This window comes from Neodiprion fabricii, chromosome 6, assembly GCF_021155785.1.
Source record: "Neodiprion fabricii isolate iyNeoFabr1 chromosome 6, iyNeoFabr1.1, whole genome shotgun sequence".
NCBI lineage: Eukaryota > Metazoa > Arthropoda > Insecta > Hymenoptera > Diprionidae > Neodiprion > Neodiprion fabricii.
This window is the reverse complement of record NC_060244.1, coordinates 30,481,062-30,503,093: the sequence shown is the minus strand read 5'-3', so window position 1 is coordinate 30,503,093 and position 22,032 is coordinate 30,481,062. Positions and strand designations below refer to the sequence as shown.

Genomic DNA, 22,032 nt, shown 5'->3' with positions numbered 1-22,032 from the left:
TCGCAACCAAAACTATTTCGGAAATACAAAAAGTACGTACATATTCTTATTACGTATGCTATCCGGAAAACGGTTGCGATCGATTTAAAAAATACGAGGTCCATTGTCGTCCGATTTAAGTGATGTGTATCTAATTGTTGATGTATTGTATTGTTATAATAGCTAATGCATAGCAAGGTTGCAAAAGATCCTTTGGATACACATACCCCGTATCTATAATATAAGTTGTTACGAGAGAAAACAGTAATTATACAAATTGGAGCGGGCCGGAAATGAATGCTCGCTAGGAATAACACCGACTCCAATTTTAAACACTGACATCCGACATCTGAGGTCGAGTCGGCCCTTTGATGTCCATGACTGTCTTCGCAGTCGCGATTCTTCTCGCGACGATCTTCTTCGTTTCTTGTTGCCTCCTCATCATATATTCCTTCCTTTCTTCTACTCGTTATCTCAACAACAGCAGGTTAGAAATTGAATGAGAAAATGTTTACGTGAATTTTTCTCTTTGGAAAATACCATGGCGGCTAAAAAAATTCTTAGTACCAAATTTTTCATATTTCCGAATCAAATAGTTTGAATTACGCAATAAGAAAATTTTTATTGCGAGAAATTTTTTTTTCATTTGGGAATGAACTCCGACCGGGGAAAAGTCAATGCTTGTCAGTGGTTCACGAGTTCATAAGGGTACCTAGCGGCAATAGTATTACACGTAGTACCGAATTACCTGACAATTAATTCCCAGCTTTCCCGATACAAAAATATTGATCTTTTCTAAGACACAGTTCAACTACCCTTACCGAATATACTCACTTTTCTCATGCAAGTTCATTGACTCATTATATCTTTTCCGCGCTACCTCCGTTAACAACTCGGTTACTTTGTAGTTTCTGACAGGAGGTAGCACACGGAAAATAGAATTTGTGGCATGTGCGAAATGGGCACTTCTTGACTTCTATAAGTTCGCACTCGCCTTCGTTTCGTGCTGCACTTTACACTCGTCAAGAAATCCCTATTTTATGCGCATGTACCACGAAAATAACTAATTTGCACCACCTCCTTCTGAAAGTGTCGTGCTTCAAGCACTAGTGCTCAAAACACGACTGACAAGCAGTTCCTGCCAGCCTTATGGCTTGTTTTAGACGTAGACGGTACAAAAAATTACGTATATGATCTGGTACGGGTGGCGCATTGGGACTTGGCATATAGATAACTATACATTGTAAATTGAAATAGTTAACCTTTCTCAAAATTCACTTAAATTCACCTAATCTCAACTTGTGAACATCTTCACCCATGAAATACGTTTGTTTTCATAATTTAGTCAGTTCGAACTAAAAATTGAATTCAAGCATGGCGGAAGATGTATCTAACCAAGGAGACAGAATAATTTCTTAAGGCGATAATATCCATTCGATTAATAGGCTTATAAAACAAATTAAATCAATGGTTAAAAAATGGTAATAAAATTCTTTAACACATCACAGAAAATGTAATCCTCGAACATAAAACTTTGACATCAACTTTGTCATCAGATTCAGAAGTGTGAAACATCCTTAGCAAAAGGTATATAGCTTCCCATATTTCGTATACAACTGGGTTGAGCTATAATTTTTTTGGTAGCAATTTGTTAGTACGAGTTGAGCAACAGGCTCAACAACACCTGCCACGGAAATATCTGTAAGCAGTATAGTCAGGGGACGGCGGCAGTGAATTTCTCAAGCTCAAGATATAATTGCCTGAGCTTAATTGACAAAGTTCAGACATTGGTTATAATTGACTCGGTACAGAACGAGAGAGGTACCCAAATACTGACTAATCTTCCTAAGGATCTATTTCGTTTCTGTCGTTGTAGTAGTCATCTTTTTACGGGCGCGGCATGCATAGTTGCTCGCTTTCAACACAGCTGTACGAATTTCATCAAGTATACATATACGAGTAGGTGTAATGTGTAATGCACGTAACTAGCTTACATTTATACGCACATAGTGGTGTTTGCGAGCATATAGGACTGCAACTCGATCACCCAAGGAACTTTAGAACTCCGTCAGAAATATTACAGGCGAACAAGATATTTTTAATTTATTCATGAGGTGTTGACCGGAATTTTCAAAGAATTGCTAAAAATCGTAGATGCCAGAACTCTTGCATTTAGCTTGAGGAACTATAGAACTCTTCGAGAACTGTCAGTATCGGACATCAAATTATTTTTATTTTTTTGTCCGAAATGCTGCGCCACGGGAAGGTGTCACCAACGTTACACCGTGGTGTCACCTAACTATTTCATGTTCATTGTCTTTTTAGTAATTATGGCCGAACTTTTTCTCTAAACTGTCAAGAACTTTGGAACTACCCCGGGTGCCAATAGAATAGGTGGCAGACCTTTCATTTTCAGAAAAAGAAGTGCTAGGTCGCACACGTCAGTCGAAGTAGGTAACTAACGTTCTACCAGACTGATAAAAACTGACGTATAGCATACTTACTCTGAAATTTAACCGATGACAAATAGATCGCAATAAATAAAAAATAAACAATCAAAATATTATCCTTTTACCGCTATTTGGCATCCAATATATCCTTAGTGGTGTAAACATTTTTTTTTTAAACAGCAACCTCTCTGGCAGAAAAAAAGATTGAATATAGTTTCGCAGTTTTACTTGTACGTACACGCTTTGAAATTTTTCAAACAAATCAAGTGTTACACGACTGACATTTTTTCTGCTCCACTACAGATGTAACGCAGCTAAATCAGGTAGTGATGCAAAAGGTCGGACGAATATATTTACTCTGGTATTGGTCGAGCTCTTACGTATAATACGTATGAATATACTATAAACTTACACGATTCGTCGTGTCTAAATAAAACGAGGAATTATTAAATGATTCTGGCCGTGACTATATGCACAGGCGCCATGTAAAAGTGAGGTCCAGGTATAATTAATTGAATCCCATCGTTTTTACTGACGTAAAAATATGACTCCGGAAATATCTTTTTACGAGTACAATCACCCTGGACGCGGAATCTCAGGAGCAAAGTTTTGAGGGCTTTGCAGGTCATGGACGGCGGTAGAGTTCGTTACACGTACCTTACTAGACAGTAATAATTCTACGCAACATTCTATTTTGCACGGAACACGTGTTATCTGACGTAGAAGCTAAAGCAAACGGCTATAAAACATTTGCGCATAATAAATATGATCGTAGAACAGCATGGAAACGTTTATGTATGCTGCAGCATATGTATATAGGGATATAGTAATATCCTCTATTCGATTTACAATTAAAGGTGTTTAGGATTACGAGAGTAACCGCGGTACTTTTCGATGACAAACTGGAAACATTGCCCGTATCACTCTTCTTGTTGTTAGGCCATAATTTTTTTCAATGAACTCACACGTGAGATGTCCCCGCGTGATTACATGTAACTTGGGCGCATTACTGGTTGAAGGTATATTAGTCGGGTATGCCGTGAGCGTATCATGTCGTATGTAAATATATACATACCTACTTACGAACATGCATCGCAGTTAGACATAGATTGCAAATCGTGTGTAGAAGTATGATCGACAATTTTTGTTTACACCAAAGCATTGTCATAGGTAGGTATAATAAATAAATGAGAAAAAAAGAAAAAAAGGATCGCCTTCTTAATGAGGTAGGGCTAGTTCTTCGTAGAAAAATACACGGCGGTTAGTCCAGCATCGAAATATCTTCGAAAAATTATTATTATTTACTTTGAAATACATATTGCCATAAAGCTTATGCGAATTTTCCAACAATCACTGAAAAAGAGAATACCGAAGTAGGTCAGACTGTAGGGTGGAATTATCCCCGTTGTCGGTGGCGTCGTCGTCAATTCGTCGTCTAACGGATGCACGTATGCATGAATGCGGATGCATGCACGTACGTATGCATAGTAACGTACCCACATAAGTAGGGAACGACGTTGGGACGTAGCGGAGGACGTAGCGGAGAACGTAGTTGACTGCCGACGATGATGCGAGATTAAGTAATGTACATAACATACACGAGCAACTGTAATTGAGTTCCTCGTTTAGTGTGCCTACCTTGGAAAGAAGAGAAGTGAAACAGAGGCCCTTGACGTTGACGAACGGGCGTACTCGTTGTACAGTAGATAATTCTCCATTCCTAACAAAACAGTGCACGAAATACATCCATGCGCGCGCGCACACGCACGAGCACACACACACACGCAGGCACGTACACCACTGTGTCACAGGAACAAAATGTTTCTTTGCTATGCCGACACGAATTGAAACGGGAATTTAACCGTACCGGGAACACGCCATGTTCAGCTTATTTTTACACCGCAATCTACGGGACAACGATAGCATAGGGTATATCACGTTCGGCGGACATCAGGACAGAGTTACTAAAAAACTGCTACGAGTCTTGTGCATTGAGGTCGTGAATCGTGAGTCTATGTATGTACTTCTTCACTTGTTTCGTGTGGTTCGTTGCTCCTTCGCCGCGGAAAGGGAACAAAAATGATGGGAAACTTGAACGGTAACTCGACTCCGTGGCGACAGCTCGCGGTAGGAAGGCGCGTTAAGGCTCTAGAATATCTGCTTTTGGATGGGCGAATCCTTGGTAGTGGTGTATGTGTGTGTGTACGAGACGGCGCATGCATGCATGCCTACACACATACATCATACATGTATACCACCTCAGTCAACCCCGTCAGACTGCTCATATACCACGCTACTCGCTAGTGTCGTCGCCTTGGGGGCGTTGCGAGCCACGGCTGTAGAAGAGATTTTTCTAAATCAATTATTCAACGAAACCGGGCAATAAACGTCCCGAGGGCATCTTTTTACTTATTCAGTTTCTCGGCACCCATAATCGCGGGGTTGCACCGCCAACGATTGCCTTGAATGATGTATTAGATCCTTCCTATCCCAGTAGACGCACGCATCGATAAATTTCTTTGACTGTCACACTTTATATTTAGAAGGATAGTATGATTTTCCACTCACATTCGCCATTCCGTCGCCGGCGGGATGGGAATGTTCGGCTAGATCATACTTATATATTCGTTAGCCACATACAATGTCGATTCGACTTCGTCGCGCTCTACATCACAGAAAGTTACATCAGATCGAGAATAAATTTGAATAAGAAATCATTAGATGTGCTATTTATGATTAGAAATTATCAAGCATGATACCCAACGTTTTCAGCATGGCATTGAAATTTTCAATTTTACTAAAGAACCCTTGCAAAGGGTGCAACTAAACCGCAAAGACAAACTTTACTGGTATACATGTACATACAATAAGCGCACCGTTGCTGGTAATGTCATCTTTGGTAATCATCAATAATGGCTGTACTCAAGGTGTACGAGGTTGGTTTCAGTACAATGATTTATTAAATCGATTTTATGAAAAAACTTGGACTTTCCGTGGAACATAGAATAACATAAATATACAAATTAGTAAGAGTACTTTTAATCCAAGAGTTATTTTTCCATGACCCAGAGTAATAGTTTTAAAAATAAGAAAAATACCCTCAACTTACTCTGTACTTGCAATGTGCATTTATAGGAGCATAAAAATCCTGTGGTGGTCTGACAAGGGTCTAGGCATGGCCTGAATGATTTTTCATACCTCCCATACCCATAGGTGGTTTTGTTGACTAATTTCCACTAGTTACAATTTTTAATGTTACCTGTACATGTCCCTTTCATCCAAGCGTGAATAGCAGCTTGCAACTATATTTGTTGTTTATCATAACAAAATTCCATCGTTGGTCTCTTGTGTTACAAAATCAGTGAATTTCTTAAATGCCAAGACTTGCTGCAGCTTGTCGCTGTAAGTTGGATCCAAATAGTCTCCTAGTTTGTTTCCAAGTGTAGGAATGTATTTGCATTGTATTTTCACAAATTCCGGCAAAGTTGCAAAGGTAAATTTGCAATCATATAATTTCTTTAACCATCTTATGGTCGTCAATGGGAGAGTCGTGTTTAACGAGTGATGATTGCCAACTTCTTTCAACGAAATTAAACAAAGGGTTGATATTTCCAGTTGTTCAAATGTGTCGTAATTTCGACACTTATTGAACACCTGCAGAACAATACTATCACTGGATGGAAAGCTTTTTTTTGCAGAGAATTATTGAACCTACTTACATCGGTATCATCCATTTGGTAGCCATCCTCTCGCCATGTCGCAACACCCCAAGAGAATAATAACACTATTGCTATATCTGGGCGTAACTTGGCAACGACATTTGAAAAGCTCTCAAAAAATTTATGCCTCATACCCGTATCACATATGATTTCTCTTTCATTGTTTACTTTGCAAAGTACGGCTGCAGCGTGGTATCTCACGACTTTGTCATCGTCCACCAGAAGATTTAAAAGCATTGTCCACCAACACATTACAAAATTATCTGAAATGAAATCAAATAATGTACGACTGCACTGTTTACATTGAAAGTACCCAAATTCTGTAATTATTCCAAATACATACAGATTATTTGAAAAATGCTTTACCATTGTCTTTGACTACTGGCTCATATAGATTGTACATTGTCTGTGAGACGGCAAGTCTACAATCATTGTCACATGAATCCATCCACGAATTTTTCAAAAAAAGTTTGTGTATTGCTTTCTTATCGTCAATCGTTAGAATGTCCTGAGAGAAAGCCAATACTTGATCAATTATGTAGAACAGCAACAAGGTGGCACACAACATATGACAGGTATGTATGAACAGAATTTGGATTATAGGGATTTGTGTCAATGTTATAAAGTACAATCACGTTATTATAAAATTGTGTACCTGGAATTGTTTTGAAACTTCTCCGTAAATTGCCCCCAACAACTTTAGAAAACTATTGGTTACATAGTAATCTTGGTTGTCAAGTCTTTTTGACAAGTACACCATAACCTTTTTTAGTAAGTTCGAAAATGCAGATGGTTTGGCCTTGAATAGGGTATCGTTACTGGTGTTGCTAAGAAAATTAAATAAAAAATCGAATACTGCCTTTTCTAAGTTTGGATCAGTGATGAGTTGTTCAACTGCTCTATTTGCTTTACATATGACATCTTGAAGCTGTGATTCGCTGAACGAAGTGTGGACAGCGCTCTTCACTAATTCTGTAGATTTTATCCATGAGATGATCTGTACGTCCATATTATTGTGATTTAATAGTGATGTCCAATTATTTTTCGTTATCTCACTGTATGATAATCTATATGAATCAGGACAGTCGTGGTGTACTGGGCACCACAATGTATAAAATTTTGCAGCAGTGATTTCATAAATCTCTCTACCTGGTCCGTTGCTTAAAATGTTGCTATGAATCAAGTGAAGTTTGATTCTGAAAAACAGGTCACCATCTTCATCCTCAACACATTCACTGAACCTGTAATACATATAAAGAATTTGGAATGATGCACCAATAATTATACAATACAGCAAGCAGTATTCATAGAATATATGCGAACAAAGTATGTATAATATTTAACGGTTTTTCACTGCAGTGATGAAAAAGTATATAATTTTCAGACAGAAACTACCCTGCTTATTATGCTATGTTTTGATGATAGTACCATTGGTCGTTGGCTTGATAAATTTGTAATAGAGTTTCCAAGTAAGTAGTAGCCAATGGAAAGCTAACCCCTGCTCCACGCTCTCGACACTCCAATTTTTTCAAAATCCAAACTGATTTTTTTATAAAAATTTTAAACTGTGCACTCGATACTATGAAACTACTGAACTCTGCACTCTTTGAGATCTGTAATACCTGTAATTAAATAAAAAATTTCCAATGATGTTTGAAATCTATTAATCGAGAAGAAAGAACGATGCTGATGCTACTTCTACGATGTAACAAGTAAATATCTAGTTTATGTATCCACACGCTAATCTTTACCTGCAAGATATATCCATGAATCATGTTAATATTGGAATAATTTTGAGATTCCATTGATATTTTTTCAAGCAGCTTGGAAAACACGGCCAAAGCAGTAGTTTGTGTCAATAAAGGAACCAAGGCTCGGGCCGCGAGTTCACGTGTCTCGTATACCTGACTCTTTGCACACTTTGATACCATATTAATGAACGCTGCAACCTGGAAATAAGTGGAGCACAGAGATGTAGACAAAAATTAAATCAGAAAAATTGAACATAATACTTTCACTGTACACAATAGTGTTAATAATAATTGCATTGCTGATCCTGAGTGCTTGGCATTCTTCAACATTGGCATTGCATAATTTTTACGTTTTGTTTGCTGGGAAAGAGTGGATGGCAATGGGGATTTCGTGCAGAAACTGTAGAAGTTATTATGATATATGTGATAAAATTGGAAAATATTGAAAGATATCGGCTTGGATTAAAAGGATTTGGCGAGGTGTTGTCACAAAGCTACATAACGAAATGTTTGGAGATTCAAGCAAAAGAAACTATAATGCAGATAATTTCGCTAGGGATTTACCCCTGGGACCATACCTTCCAATTTGAATCGGCACTGTCGTGACAGCCAGGGTACAGTCGCGATAGCAGGAGTAGCACAGATTGCACTCCTGGTCTTATAAGTGTATCACCCGGTTCCACGAATTTCTCCAATTCATTGTACATGAATTCCAGTAATGTAGGGTATTTTTCGAAGAACACCTTACCAGTCATTCGGTTGTGAACTGACAAATTCAAGTGATCCTTTGTTCTTTGGACACCAAAAATACGAACGACCATAGCACTGAACAGAAGAGTTGCAGCGTTTCTTTCCTGCGGAGTAAATGGAAACATTCACTTATATTCAGCCGATCAAATAGCTAGCAAACGGGTGCAAAAAAAATCACATGTATTTCAAAGTTTCACTGTTTTCATTATTAACCTAATTGTGTATCTGTATAAATTATTTATCTTAGTTATGATTCATGTAATTTTTTCACACAATTATCACAAATATGTTTGTATTAAAACTTGCAGCCCATGTTTTCCCATTGTAGCTTTTAATTGCTGTAATCACACCATCGGCGATGTAAGGCTTCACACAGTCTCCTAGCTGACAGTGCCTAAAGAGAGCTCTCAGTATATTTATTACATGAGACTTGATCTCAGCAAGTTTGTAACATTTTTTGCCCCGATTAGTGTTACTTGTACGTTTTTCAGTATGACTGAGAGGGGACGATTGATCTTTGAATTGTGTAAATACAGTATCATCGTAGATCAAAGATGACATCTCAGCTTCTATGTTGTAGTCATCTTTCAAGTTGGTTAAGCCGAGTAATATCCGCATGGTCGAGTGAAATGTAAGACTACCCCCATGTCTTATAACAGCTGTTAGCGACTCCTCTTCGGAGGTCAGAAGTGCCTAAAAATAATCGGATTGGGTCTGTGACATGCTGAATCTTTCTCCACTAAACGGTAGAATGATGGCACTCTTCCTTACTTGAACCATAAAAGGTACCCCGGCGCTTCTCCTGGTTGCGCAAAGTTTACTATCTCTGGGTGATAAACCTGTAACTGCTAGCAACAAGTCCAGCAGCCATATTTTAGGAAGTTGCTTCAATGCGCATTCTATTGGCAAATGCCATAAGCGTCTGCATAACAGTCCAAACCCGACGTGAGCTTGTTCAAATGCCCCTCTATGTTTAGTTTCGCTCAACAAAGTGACAAAGTGCTCTCCGACTAGAACAACCTGACGATTGTTAAAGAAATTGGTAATGACATTTCATAAACTACAGTCATCGATATATTTTCAATTGTCTAATTTTGGTCTTTCAAAGAATGAAAATGATCACCTGGTTTTCTGTTAAAAGACCCACCACTCCGTTCATCCTATCTATAGGCAATTTGAATGTGACGTAGCCAAAAATTAAGCTGACTTCCTTGACAGTACGCCAAGCACAAAGTAGTACCATTTGAGGCGTGGTCACTTTCTCATGCTCCGATAGTTCTTGATCAAACAATGAAGGTTGGACATTGAACGGGTTCAGATCCATTGGTAAGTGACCTTCTGGTGATGAATTATTCACAATTTGTCCTACAGCATTGTTTAAATCCAAGCAAATATTGATGAGTTGAGCTATGGGCTCTCGCCAGCGTTCGTCAGTTGGCAATTTCCTACTAGTCACGGGGGAGGAAGTGGAATGTAAATATGTAAACTAAAATGTGATATCAATATTGTTCTGTTACTCACTGTAAATCGCTATCAGTTATTAAGCTTCGCAGACAGTAAAGGTATCCGTACAATGAATGTTTATTGGCAGCCCTTACGATATTATCGCGTGCAATTTCCAATGGTTTCTGGATCAAAAAAATAATAACGGAGTACAAAATACCAAGTACCTGTACGCAGGTATTAGGGTGATAAATTTATCCGTCAATCGATTCAATGGATTCAACTCATTATTGAAGTTTGATAAAGAAACAATCTTCGATTTTTTCCTAATGTCCCCAGAATCATTTGATGAATTGTTACATTTCTGCTATAAACTTCTTGATGTCATTCTTACAAGTGTGCTACTACTTACGATGGCATCAGTACATTTGTCATTGAGAAATGTTTATCCCCTACTGACACTTGGCTGCGCTTCATAACCAGATGGTTGAAAACCCATTATGACTAAGTTGGGATGAAACTGCTTGTTAGGCTGTACTCCCAGGATGATATAACCCATTTAATTATCAATTATCGCCACCAATAAATAACTTGTGTGCAGCATCAATCACGCAGCTAAATGTCTAAAGGCGGGTGGCTATCTGGATTTTAAGACCTTCAAAAATTTTTCAAGGGAAATGGGTATAATTCAAATTCATAGAGTTCAATAATGCAGAATTATAAAAGTGTCAAATTCAGAGAGAGAAATTGATTTGTAATTGCAAGAGGCACTTTTCACACACAACAAAATATATGAATTCCAATTTTATATGAATTTTATATAATTTTGATGACTCAATAATTCAACCCCAACATTCTTTAGAAAAGCGCTGATGATGTTCTGTTTACCTTAGCAATTAGCAGAATATAATAAATGTGATGTTATTACCTCAAGGTGCGAAATAAGAAACTTCACCAGTAAAAGGTGCGCATCAGTGTTGCTTGCGCAATCAGGGTTGAGATATTCATTATGCCGATTTACAATCTCGACAATTACTGGAGATGCGGTACATATTTTGAACATGTATGCCGCAGTAGCTGAATCAATTGGCCTAATGCTATTTCCCAGTCCAACTGCGGTTCGTATGATTTCATCTACAGTATCTTTATTATCCAATTCCAAAAATCTGGGTGGCACCAGCTGCAATATTTTGTAGACCATTTCTTTATTGGATTCATACGTATCTAACAATAAACAGTTGAACAAAGATTTTGCTTGAACAGTATCCCATTCTAAACAAAGAATTTCTTCATCCAGGATGTCCTGCATATGGCATAATATTTGTAGGCATGTCCGTCTGCGTTCGTAATTTGCTGTTGGATATAAATTGTCTACACAAATTTTGCGCAATGAACATAAAAATGATTCGCAGTCTTGTATGAAACATTCGATATCTATTCTTGTGGCATTGTGGCACGCCATATTTTCAATATCTTCATGTTGATTCGGCCGACATTTACTACTATTTTCAGAATTCTGACCTTTAACTGTTCTCAAGACTTCTCGCCGCAGCACAACTAGACTGTCTCTAGTGCGTTTTATTGCCTGGAAAAGCAACAGTTGAGATTGATAAAATGCTCAGTTTTTTGGATGCTGTTAATAATGGCCACAGTATGTAAATAAGATAGTGAAGAATTGATTAATGACTTTCCACCTTTTTGATTAATGGTGCCAACTCGATTTTTTCACCCAGATTATATGACAAGAATGTTTCAATCATTTGATATTCAGCCGCTGTAAAGCGTTGAGTGCTTTTTTTCGATACCACCAAAAGCTCCATCGTATCTCGCCTGATCTATAAAACGAAATGTTGAACTCACATAGATTCAGTGTTCAAAAATCACAGAGATGTTGCTCACACTATCCTTATTAAAAAATATTAAACCTCGAGGGAACGATGTTTTATACATTTCCATAATATTTCGTAATCAATAACATTTCTCCACATTTCATCTTGGTTGTTGAACCTCTCTGGAGTATCTAATTCACCACTTTTTTTCCTAAGTGTCAGATTTCTCAGAGTCACATGCAATTCCGTTTCGGTCATATCCATTTTTGAAGTTCTTAAAACCTGAAATTATTTTACTGGGTGAGTCATGAATTGTAGCATGGAAAGCAGATAGATGTAGCAAAAGTATAGTGGCAATCTTGCCTTATACCGGTTACTGAGAAATTTAAATATATGCTTCTTTTGACAGTTGTAATATAGAGTGTCAATTGAAATGGATTTCCAAAGCTTTCACGCAGCGACACGCTTAAGGAGCACATGGTATTTTCGGAGAAGAGTATTCTCGAGAAATTTTGTAATACGTGATGACATGGTACAGGTATATTTTGGAAGAATTAATTGCGATACTGAACGAATGGATAAATATCATTACAATCACTTGACATGTCTCATATCAGCAAAATTAGTTCAGAAAACTTATCATACTGACGTTCGATGTCAGCAGGTGATGAGATGACAATAAAAAACCAGTAGTATGAGGGTGAAAGTGGCAAAAACCAACCTACAACAACGTTTATGAACAATGAATTAAGAGCATAGAAATATCATGGTATACCAGCCGTATACTTACCATGGTGATTGGATGGGTCGTCTCACGAAACCGCCGCGATTCACTCCAATCTTTTATCTCTTTTGTGCTGCGAAGGTCGTGAATAGCTCTGCCTCTGTCCTAGGGAGTTTTCGCACTGCCAGCCAATATCAAAATGCACCCATAAACTTAGGGTAGGTCTACATGGGCGCAATCGCGCGAAGCGCGGTTGGGCGGTAACCAATCAAAATGGTTGAATTCTGGGGGAAAATATATTTTAAGCATTTTGGTTGGTTACCCCTCGGCCACCCTCGCCTATGTGAATCCAGCCTTACCGTTTAATGCTGTAAACATACGGAATCCGCGCGAAATGCATAAACTTCGCGCCATAACCTTTGCTCTGTAATTCCGGCCATTGCATTGTGTCAGTGTGCCTGTTGTGTTTTGACCGTTCGATTATACCGTCATTTTACTGAGAATACGGTGTGACTGTGGGGTATCGAGGGTATTTATTTCACATAAACAACCGTAATTAATCTACTCAGATCCCGATAGCCAATACAAATTTGGGCAAAAAGGAAAGAGATGGAGATTAATCTCTTGTGTCCGCTGTCCTACACATTTAGCTAGGGCTGATGTCACTTTCCTACCTATCAATATTTTTAACTTTCTATTCATGCTTTGAGATATTTATTCCCGCTGCAGGCAATGCTCAATTCCTTGGTAATCTATTTGTAATACAATTTGTGCTACGATATCTATATCAAGATTTGCATTTTAATATTTTCAGTCTACGAAAAAATTGGAAAGAGCTAGTGCGTGTAAATATAACAAGTGAATATCATTAGCATTCGCACATCTAGCATACAGAGAATATATTTTGTCACAATATAAAATATTCTAATTTACGTATCAAGTCAATAGTACCTTACTGCCAACAGTGAGTATTCTATCCATGTGAGTCAAGTTTACATTCTTGACTCAACAGCCGGATTAAGCAGGTTCCTTGCCTAAGCGTGTTCTGATAGCATGCGAGTAGAGTGAGAAACTACATGCCTAGTCTGAAAGATAGCCACTTATGAAATTTTCATGTCCAACCAAGCATTTTTATCGGCACATGTGGATCGCTGTGGCAGTAAGGAATGATCGACTCTGCATGACTGACTCAATTTCCCATTCAATGATGCTTGGAGGCAGCAAGCAATAAAATTTAGCACAGTTCGATCTTATAGTCAAATAACTGTAATTTCAATATTCATTTCAGTGCTAAGTAAAATTGTATTTTTAATCTTACTGACTTCAGTTGAATTGCCGAGAGCACAATGAACACACCAAATAGAGATTTTCTCCGACGACCAGATGGTGTTCGTAGGCGGTCTGCACGGCAAGCATTGGCGGTAATACCTGATATGGCAGGGCTTGCTGTCTCACCAGGTAATTAAAATGCTTATCCCGGTGACCTATTTGCACGTAAAAAAATTTCGATTGACTCTTAAGGGATGCTATACTATATCTGTTGAATCACTTAAATGGCCCAATGTGAGTTTTCAGATTATGCTTGAATGGAGAAATAAAATGGTTTTTCCTTCTGGTATTAAATAATTAATGACTAATGTACCTGGTACTTGCCAGAAAAATCGATAAATGTTCGTATGAACTTCCATACTCTGTCAGTAAAGTAGTGAGAAAAAGCACGTGTTTGCAGATTCTAATCAGTATTAATAACAAGCAGCATTTTACTATACCTATACAAATTGTAAATTGGTAATAAGAAATTGTATTTATTCTTTAGTTCTGATTCTTTAGGAATAATCCGAAAACTTGAAATGAAGGTAACTTTTCCCAGATAACAATTGTGTGATATATAGCACAGTCATGTCCCGATTATTACGCTGTCCAAATAAAATAAAATAAAATTTTTCTTATCAAGGGCATAAACTACAACTTTATGCTCCGAGTGTTGGGCGATCATACGAGGGTTTTAAAGTCGTATCTCTGAGATGCGAAAAATATTCCTTGTCATAGTAGGTGTATGTATGGAAAAACGTTTGTGTTCGCCGGTGTAGAGTTGGATATTTTAAATCCCAGTAGGCGTCATGTACAGGAAAACGTTTATATTTTGTGGGCGTAAAGTCACTATGCCAAAAAAGTGTTCTTATTGCCGCCGCAACCTGGCAGAAAACGTATTGCCTACGTAAGGATATATACTGTGATGTCATATGCGCGAGTGTCCTGTGATGGTACTTTGCAATCGCGAGCTGAATGCAGCGTGTGGCAAAAGGGGTAATATTATACATACTTGCTCAAATTATGAGTCTAAAATCGGGTCCACAGTTAGTCAGCAGGCATGCAAGAAATATTGGCATGCTCATGACCAATGGCGAACACCATTATAGACTTGAGCCCCAGCTATTTGAATTTGTGAAATCATTTACTATTTTATTTCATATTCAAGCACAAGCACACTTGTGGTCACTCACAAAATGTGTTTTTACTCTCCTATGAGGTAGCCATAAATGTACAGGCATGTTAATGATATATCACGGTCTTTCATATTCCATCAATTTTTTTAAGCAGTCTCATAACATTTATGTCTTATTATTTTGAATAGTAATTATCGCCTCTGTTCACTGAGAACGAGTGTTATCATTCTTGTGTAACATGTGTCACATACTGCACGTATGTCGTGACTACTTTTCCTCACATCGCGAATGCATTGTATACTCAATGTGCATACATTTTGTCATCTGAGTTACTTGAATATAGCATCACCTGAACTATTGTAAACATTCAATGTCTTAAACAAAATTTATTCATTAATGTGGCAATACATTGCGACCGCCCCACTAATGAAAATTCAGTTTACTCTCCATTATTTAATATCATTACTGTATACTTAATATTTGTGCTCATTTCAGGTGAAGTTATCACCTTGGATGCGAACGCTGTAGATAATCTTGCTAACAGTAGACCTGGATTGGACTCTTGGAGTCCAGCACCTAGCCCAGATGAACTTGTTATACAAAAACGTGGTCGGCGTAGGAAAACTATAGTTTGGTCTCCTGATGTTGATGCGCGAAAGCGAGACAGCCTTTTCAGGTGAGTCTGTGGCTGGTTAATGTGCATTATGCACATATAGGTACTTTTTATCCAGTTGTTTGTGCATAGTAAATTTTTATTTTTTGAACAACTGGTATATATCGTATGGCGACCACTTCTCTCCAAGGCATCTGATGACAAGAAAATTCTAGAAATCAGCACCAAATGTGAGGTGCCTGAAACCTTACCTTTTCATTACCAGGTAGTTAACTTTTTTTTGTGAATAGTAAAGAACCAGTTACCTCACGCAAGCGTCCCGTCACGAAAAAGTCACAAACACTCTCATTAGGGCCAGCCTCTCATGCACGCGCGGATACATTGTTTACATGGGTCAGACTCCTATTTCATTTTATTTTAGCCTGAAAAAATATTTGTATGTTAATATTCTATTAACATATCTGATTTTTTTATGTGTAATTATTCATATAAACGTTTTACATGAAGGGTTTATGTTTCATTGGAAATAAGTTTGTTTATGTGGTCAAAGAAATGACAGAATCATTGCATTAGCTGCACGGCCCTATTGACAGAGTTGTGCGTCAAAGACAAACTTGGGCCGAGAAGTGGGGGACAGCAACCGAGTGCGAAAGCGAAGAAGCAGCCCCATTGATAGAGTGCACTGTATTTACTTTAGGAGTAATTCCAAATTGCATAAAAAAATATTGATTACTGTTTAGTTTTAAATAAATAATATAATGTAGGCATTCAACTATGACAAAAATAACCGTGGTTACAGGAAAATCTTAAATTCCAGCACTGACAGGTACAATGTTCATATTTTTCATCAATTTCCAATTCTGTGGATTATTTCGTATAACAAACTAATCAAACTTATCTTATTATTTCTTTGACCCACAAATATTCTTTGCTTGTATCATATTCCTTGAACAGCTTGAGCTCCAGAGATCGCACCCCTGTGAAAAGTCCGACTAAGTCTAATATTATGCTGAGGAGTACACCAAGAAAAAGACTCATGCTGGGCGATAGCAATGAGCAGCAACTCAACACCCCTGAAAAACAAATGAAGGTTCCCACTGAATCTTGTAATGTTGCACCGACAATATTGGAATATGAGATTCGCAACAGACGTCATGTTACTACCTTGGTCAATGACCTGTTGAAGGGACTCAGTAATGAACAATTAGTGAAAATCATAATGAATCTTATATCAATGCAAGAAGGTGGATCATTATCATCTGACGGACCTCTGCGAGAAGTGATTTTAAAACAAATCCCAGTGGTAGATATCAAACCTTTAGAAGAGAGACTGAAAAGTCTGAGAACAAATATTCATGCAAGTTTATCATCGACCATAGATGTGATGAACTACAGTGATGTCACGGTTCATCTCGATGCGTATCAGGTATGAAATCACACCAATACTTGACCATTTAAAGTTTCCCATTCAGTTTGAATATTGCAATATAAATTTGAAATTCCTCGGACGGATATTAATCTCCGGTCTTTTCATCCTTTGTATGGCAATTTATGTACCGTGTTCCATGAAAGAACCATAGTACTGATGAAATTGCATGATGAACTACGCATGTAGCGTAGGTTATTCTTTTTATAGCTGTTCACTCTATCGAAAGGATAGTTACTGTAATTTACGCTTCCATTTTGATTATCTTGATGCTGTGAATAAATTTTCGTTACCGAATGGATCTAGGCAGCCCTGGTAAATCAGGGTAAGCTCCTCGTCGAGTCTCAGCACTGGATCTCTGTAATGGAATATACATTTTCTGCTTGGGCTATATCTAAAGAAATTCCTAATTGGGAACATAATGGATTGAAAAACGTCAGCCGAAGCTGCTTCAAAGCTTTAGCGTGCTTTTGTGCTGCAGCCTTGCAGCGAGGGAAGTTTCAACCCCAGAGGTTGGAAATTTACGTGAACCAGTAAGTTGGCAATTTATTTTCAAATGCGATATTTAACGAATTTTCGACACATGGTATTGAGTTGTTTTGTTTATGTTATTGTTAGTTTTAGATAAATTTCAACTACTAACTATAACGTTATTCAATTGTAAATACTTTGTCGAAAATTTTATGTTGACAACAATTACTTTTAGTATGATACACACATGTCCATTGGATGAACTTTTGTATCATTTTCAGACTCGAAAGAATGTCGACAGACTGTGAAGATCTACGACTCTGCCTTCAAGTGGCTAAAGACAAGGTTCTCTCCAATGCAGAAAAATGACTTAATGACTTGTTTTTGCTAAAAGAAAACAGTATCGTGACAATTCAGACATGTACACCGTGGGATTCTCGCTGAGATTCAAACACACGAGTGAATTTTCCAGATGACCTATCAATTATCACTGTATTCTTATAACCTTTGACTTATTGGCTAGTTTTTATGAATCCATTACGTACTACAAAACTTTTGTATCTTACATAAGTTTTGCAGATTGGTTGGTTTCCCCAAATCCATGTTGTGCCTTATATGATTGTTGTTGACAAATTTTCCGTGGCTTTTAACGGTTTACGCAACTAAACATTTTTATACTATTTGCGCGTAAAATGTCATGTTTTATTTGAAGCATCGTCATTGGTTGCCCAATGCCACTAGCGGGTCAACTTTACTATGATATGATTCATAAGATTATTTTAAATTATCCTAAAATTGACGTACTCACGTAACAGCGAGCACCAGTTTAGTTCGTAATGTGAGGAGTATACTGCTATTTATTTTTACTCGACCAAGTAGTAGATCAATAAGCACGTCCGACAGGCCTGTGATTACAGATTATTCCGGACAGAACCATTATTCAATTTTTTTTAAGCTGTGAATCATTCAATAAATATTGACTAGAATAACGTACTGTGTTCTGAATACATTTTTCCCCCCAACCTTATTTTTAGGTACATGGCATAAACAGTTGCAAAAATTTGTCAATATCTAATAGATTTTATAAAGTTGTTGAAATCAATTGTTAATAAGTAAGTTTCTTGATTTGTTTAGACTGACATTCTGTACAAACGAGTGTCGATTTTACACGAATGTACAAACTTCTATTCGACATTCACATGGTACAAACCTTGAATTAAATTTAAGAAAATTTTTTTTCGTCTGAGATACATAACACAGGGTTACATATATTCATAATCTCTTGCTTATTTCCTTGTAAATTTCTTAGCCTTGAGTTTTCCGCATGGCTTCTATTGGATAATCCAAGCATGCGCTCCCTGCCGTTGCTACATTTTGAATGTTCTGAAAGAACATGTGTGAGTAAAGATTGGCAGTTCGGGAAATCTATGTATGAGTTGTAATATTAGGTGCTCTAACTCATACAGGAAATTAAATCCCATGTCATCAAATATTATTAGAAACAGTTTATTTCTGATAATACAATTCACTATTCTTTGAATTAACGTATTAATTGTTACTTTTGAAGGCACATGTTTTATTTGCTAACAAACCGTAGGTATTCTTTTTTTTCAGCTTTTGATAACCGTGTGATTATAATATTGTAACAATATAATAGGATGGTCTATTTGCTTATGCTAGAAGGCTTAAGCAGTTTCTTTGTATAATAACAATAACTATAATTATAATAACATCGGAGTGGAGTGCCCTATTCGTAAAGCTGAAAGCAGAAGGTGCCTTCATTTTGTTGTAACCTTTTTCTACTGCCTACTCAGAATCTATGTTATCAGTAGGTAGTGCTCATGTTATTTGGTTCCAACTTTATGGATAGGGAACCTTACCTCCAGAGATTCTTGTGGCCTATTTAACACCATTTATGTACAAACTATGTAATAATAGATTGTCAAGCCCAAAGCATACAGTTGCCAGGTAATGCGTTGACTGAAGATACACAAAAATTGTTCACCCTGGATTATTTTTCGTAATGGTTGATCGGGTCTGGGTGGGTTTGGGAGCAATTGTACCACCATGCACTTACCAGCCCGTCCTATGGGATTCCAATGTAAAATCGAATTGACATAGCAGAATACTGCAATTTTCTTTCCAATGCACCTTCATCACTGGCATGCTAAAGGCCGTAAGGCTGGCAGTCTTTATACATCTTCAGTCAACGGGATATGCGTCCAATTCGAAGAACGTTGGATATTGAAAATTTCAGAGGGAAAACCCCAAAGAAATTTTTAGGAAACCAATATTTGACTTCGACTAAACTGAAATATTTAGTTGAAGCAAATCTCTAAGTTGTTATACTCGTAAGTAAAAATTTTTACATGACCGACCGTACCTAGCTATTCATTCTATGGACAAGTGGACAGAACGTAAGAGTTTTTAAAATCCCAATCATGTACTGTGGTGGGGGTGGGGGTAGCGCAGTTAGGAGGAGGATGCCCATCTCATGACGAGGCTGGCTGAATGAATTTTTGTCAGGAAAAAATCATGATTAAATCTGAACAAGCAGAGATTAGTAGTTTGCTGCTACCGTCGGCCATCTAACTGTAAATTTATGTTTTGGAGGCGATCGCCTGACAGTTGGCTGAAACTACAGGAATTTACTATTGGGACTCAGTAATGGCTAATGGTGTTACGTGTACGGGGTCATTCATGACGTTCATGACATATTACAGAATTACATCTCCCTTACACAGGGAAAGGAGGTTAACAATCCAATATTCTAGGCTTAAAACCGCAAGAATGAATACCTTCAGCCCTGATTAAAAACAACAATACAGGTCGATTTAAATTTTTATTGGATTTAATCGTATATTTAAAAATTGAGACATTTCTCTCTGAATGGGGATTGGTACTAGTCGGCTAATGTATGTGATAATTCCTATCGAATTCTATACATAATTAATATTCCATCAACACGATTAAGATCCCTTTTCAATATCCCTCATACATAACTCGACCTGGCTCTACCAACCAGCCCAGTCGTATTTGAACCAATTCGTATGGATTATCACGATACCAGTTGCTATAATTTCTTCATTGGGATTTTTAAACAACAATAAGAAAACCCCCCTCGCCGGCCGGGCCGAAAGAATTGCCTAAATATAGTCGCACTACTAACGCCTTACACGTTTCCCTCGAAAATGTATAAATTTGAGAATAGAGGTTGTCACTTATTGTTAGCCAACTCTATAGACTATGCGCTGATATATCTTTGTATTACCTCATTATACCCCTCACGGAACAGCTCATCTATTAGAGGTCCATACAGGATCCATAGCTCCACAAATGGTACATATCCATGGTGTATCTCTAATAGACATCTACAGAAATCCACAATATCTACGGGTCAGATTGAAGCCGGTGATGGATATCTATTGGATGCTATGAATATCCATGCACATAAGTAGAGGTACCATAGACAACCACCAGGCGACAAATCGTCGCTATCTTCTTTCGTCATAAAAGAGAGCGCCAAGTTGTACAAATCCCCAGCAATGGTACCCTTTCGTTTGCATCGAATTTCGTCCGGTATTAACAGATTTATGATAGCTGTTCTCAAGTGCCTACTTTATATTGCATAGGCCTTGGACTTTTTGTCTAGGGCCGAACAAAATGTACACATGATCATGTTTTAATATTTTTTATGATACGTAAACAAGAGTAGATGATATAAAAATAACGTCGACTAAGGTATTAATTTCCTACCCCAAAAAATCCATTATATTTCCATTGAAGATCTATGTGGCTATCTAATGGAACTCTACGTATCTATAATAGATCTAAGATTTATAAGATCGTATAAGATTGAGATTGCTCATGAATAATAGATAGAAAGAACGTCCATTGGAGGTCCAAATTTCTTTTCCACAAAATCCACAAGATCTCTAATGGAGATGTGTGTGGATGTCTAGTACTGTTCTACGAGACGTATAATAAGCGGACATTTGAATGTCTCATAGAGCTCTAATGTGCTTCATTTCATTGTCAGTTGCATGAGATGTATGCCTAATAAGGGTATAGCATATCCATCATGGATATCCATGGTACGTCCATTAAGGGTAAATGTTTCGTGTGGAACCTCTATAACAAATAATACTTGGTTGAAAAAAAAATCGTAAGGGTGGGTAGGAATCTCACCCCGTGTAAAGCGGTCTTCAGGGGCCTGCTCAAAGATAAACTGTATCGCACAAGACAGGTGGCAGCTCGTGATCTGAACGCTCATTGTCAGTGAGTAGGATCGTGAGTAGTAGAGAGAGATCTACGGGGATAAGTGGATCGCTCATTTGCGTGTTAGCGGCATCGAACTTTCCGACCAGCCACGGTTAAATTTTGAAGCCTGAGGTGATTCAAATTATAGATAACAATTTAATATTGTACTA

General features: G+C 37.7%; 4 protein-coding genes across 26 annotated transcripts in view; 1 reads left to right on the top strand and 3 right to left on the bottom strand.

Moving 5' to 3' along the window:
- Positions 1-4,455, bottom strand: part of LOC124185405 (uncharacterized protein CG43867) — a 47,691-nt gene extending 43,236 nt beyond the window's left edge. For 4 of the 5 annotated variants that reach the window (XM_046576140.1, XM_046576143.1, XM_046576145.1 and 1 more), the window contains exon 1: positions 4,068-4,455. The gene's annotated coding sequence lies outside the window, so the exon portion shown is untranslated. The remainder of the gene's footprint in view (positions 1-4,067) is intronic. The other variant, XM_046576142.1, reaches the window with a different exon arrangement.
- Positions 4,456-5,366: 911 nt separating this feature from the next.
- LOC124185406 (thyroid adenoma-associated protein homolog) lies at positions 5,367-12,816 on the bottom strand. 9 transcript variants are annotated; one of them, XM_046576146.1, is made up of 15 exons: positions 12,697-12,816; positions 12,018-12,203; positions 11,787-11,927; positions 11,021-11,677; positions 10,171-10,277; positions 9,773-10,097; positions 9,421-9,669; positions 8,956-9,342; positions 8,478-8,753; positions 7,900-8,097; positions 7,577-7,770; positions 6,804-7,389; positions 6,515-6,656; positions 6,149-6,411; positions 5,367-6,083 (listed from the first exon to the last, which is right to left on the bottom strand). In XM_046576146.1, exons 1-15 carry the CDS (start codon positions 12,712-12,714, stop codon positions 5,748-5,750), a joined length of 4,065 nt encoding a protein of 1,354 aa, XP_046432102.1. In that variant the 5' UTR covers positions 12,715-12,816; the 3' UTR covers positions 5,367-5,747. The 9 variants fall into 9 exon arrangements, with proteins under 9 accessions (XP_046432102.1, XP_046432110.1, XP_046432105.1 ...); XM_046576154.1 differs by having other exon boundaries at positions 12,712-12,808; XM_046576149.1 differs by having other exon boundaries at positions 12,643-12,785.
- Positions 12,817-12,958: 142 nt separating this feature from the next.
- LOC124185410 lies at positions 12,959-18,591 on the top strand. Of its 5 annotated transcripts, none has more exons than XM_046576165.1 (6): positions 12,959-13,165; positions 13,973-14,103; positions 15,588-15,768; positions 16,660-17,131; positions 17,438-17,664; positions 17,884-18,591. In XM_046576165.1, exons 2-6 carry the CDS (start codon positions 13,992-13,994, stop codon positions 17,969-17,971), a joined length of 1,080 nt encoding a protein of 359 aa, XP_046432121.1. In that variant the 5' UTR covers positions 12,959-13,165; positions 13,973-13,991; the 3' UTR covers positions 17,972-18,591. The 5 variants fall into 5 exon arrangements, with proteins under 5 accessions (XP_046432121.1, XP_046432120.1, XP_046432119.1 ...); XM_046576164.1 differs by having other exon boundaries at positions 12,959-13,197; XM_046576163.1 differs by having other exon boundaries at positions 12,961-13,174.
- LOC124185409 (apoptosis-stimulating of p53 protein 1) overlaps positions 17,991-22,032 on the bottom strand; it is a 35,136-nt gene continuing 31,094 nt past the window's right edge. For 6 of the 7 annotated variants that reach the window (XM_046576162.1, XM_046576158.1, XM_046576155.1 and 3 more), the window contains one exon: positions 17,991-21,989. The gene's annotated coding sequence lies outside the window, so the exon portion shown is untranslated. The remainder of the gene's footprint in view (positions 21,990-22,032) is intronic. The other variant, XM_046576157.1, reaches the window with a different exon arrangement.

Bases quoted from the DNA above. Each gene is read 5' to 3' on its own strand.
- LOC124185406 (XM_046576146.1), bottom strand. The intron at 10,278-11,020 runs GTAATAACATCA...TTTTTGATCCAG, and splicing joins TTCTTATTTCGCACCTTGAG to AAACCATTGGAAATTGCACG. The intron at 8,098-8,477 runs GTATGGTCCCAG...ACTTATTTCCAG, and splicing joins GTGCCGATTCAAATTGGAAG to GTTGCAGCGTTCATTAATAT.
- LOC124185410 (XM_046576165.1), top strand. From the start codon at position 13,992: ATGAACACACCAAATAGAGATTTTCTCCGACGACCAGATGGTGTTCGT. The intron at 15,769-16,659 runs GTGAGTCTGTGG...TTCCTTGAACAG, and splicing joins AAGCGAGACAGCCTTTTCAG to CTTGAGCTCCAGAGATCGCA. The intron at 17,665-17,883 runs GTAAGTTGGCAA...TATCATTTTCAG, and splicing joins TTGGAAATTTACGTGAACCA to ACTCGAAAGAATGTCGACAG.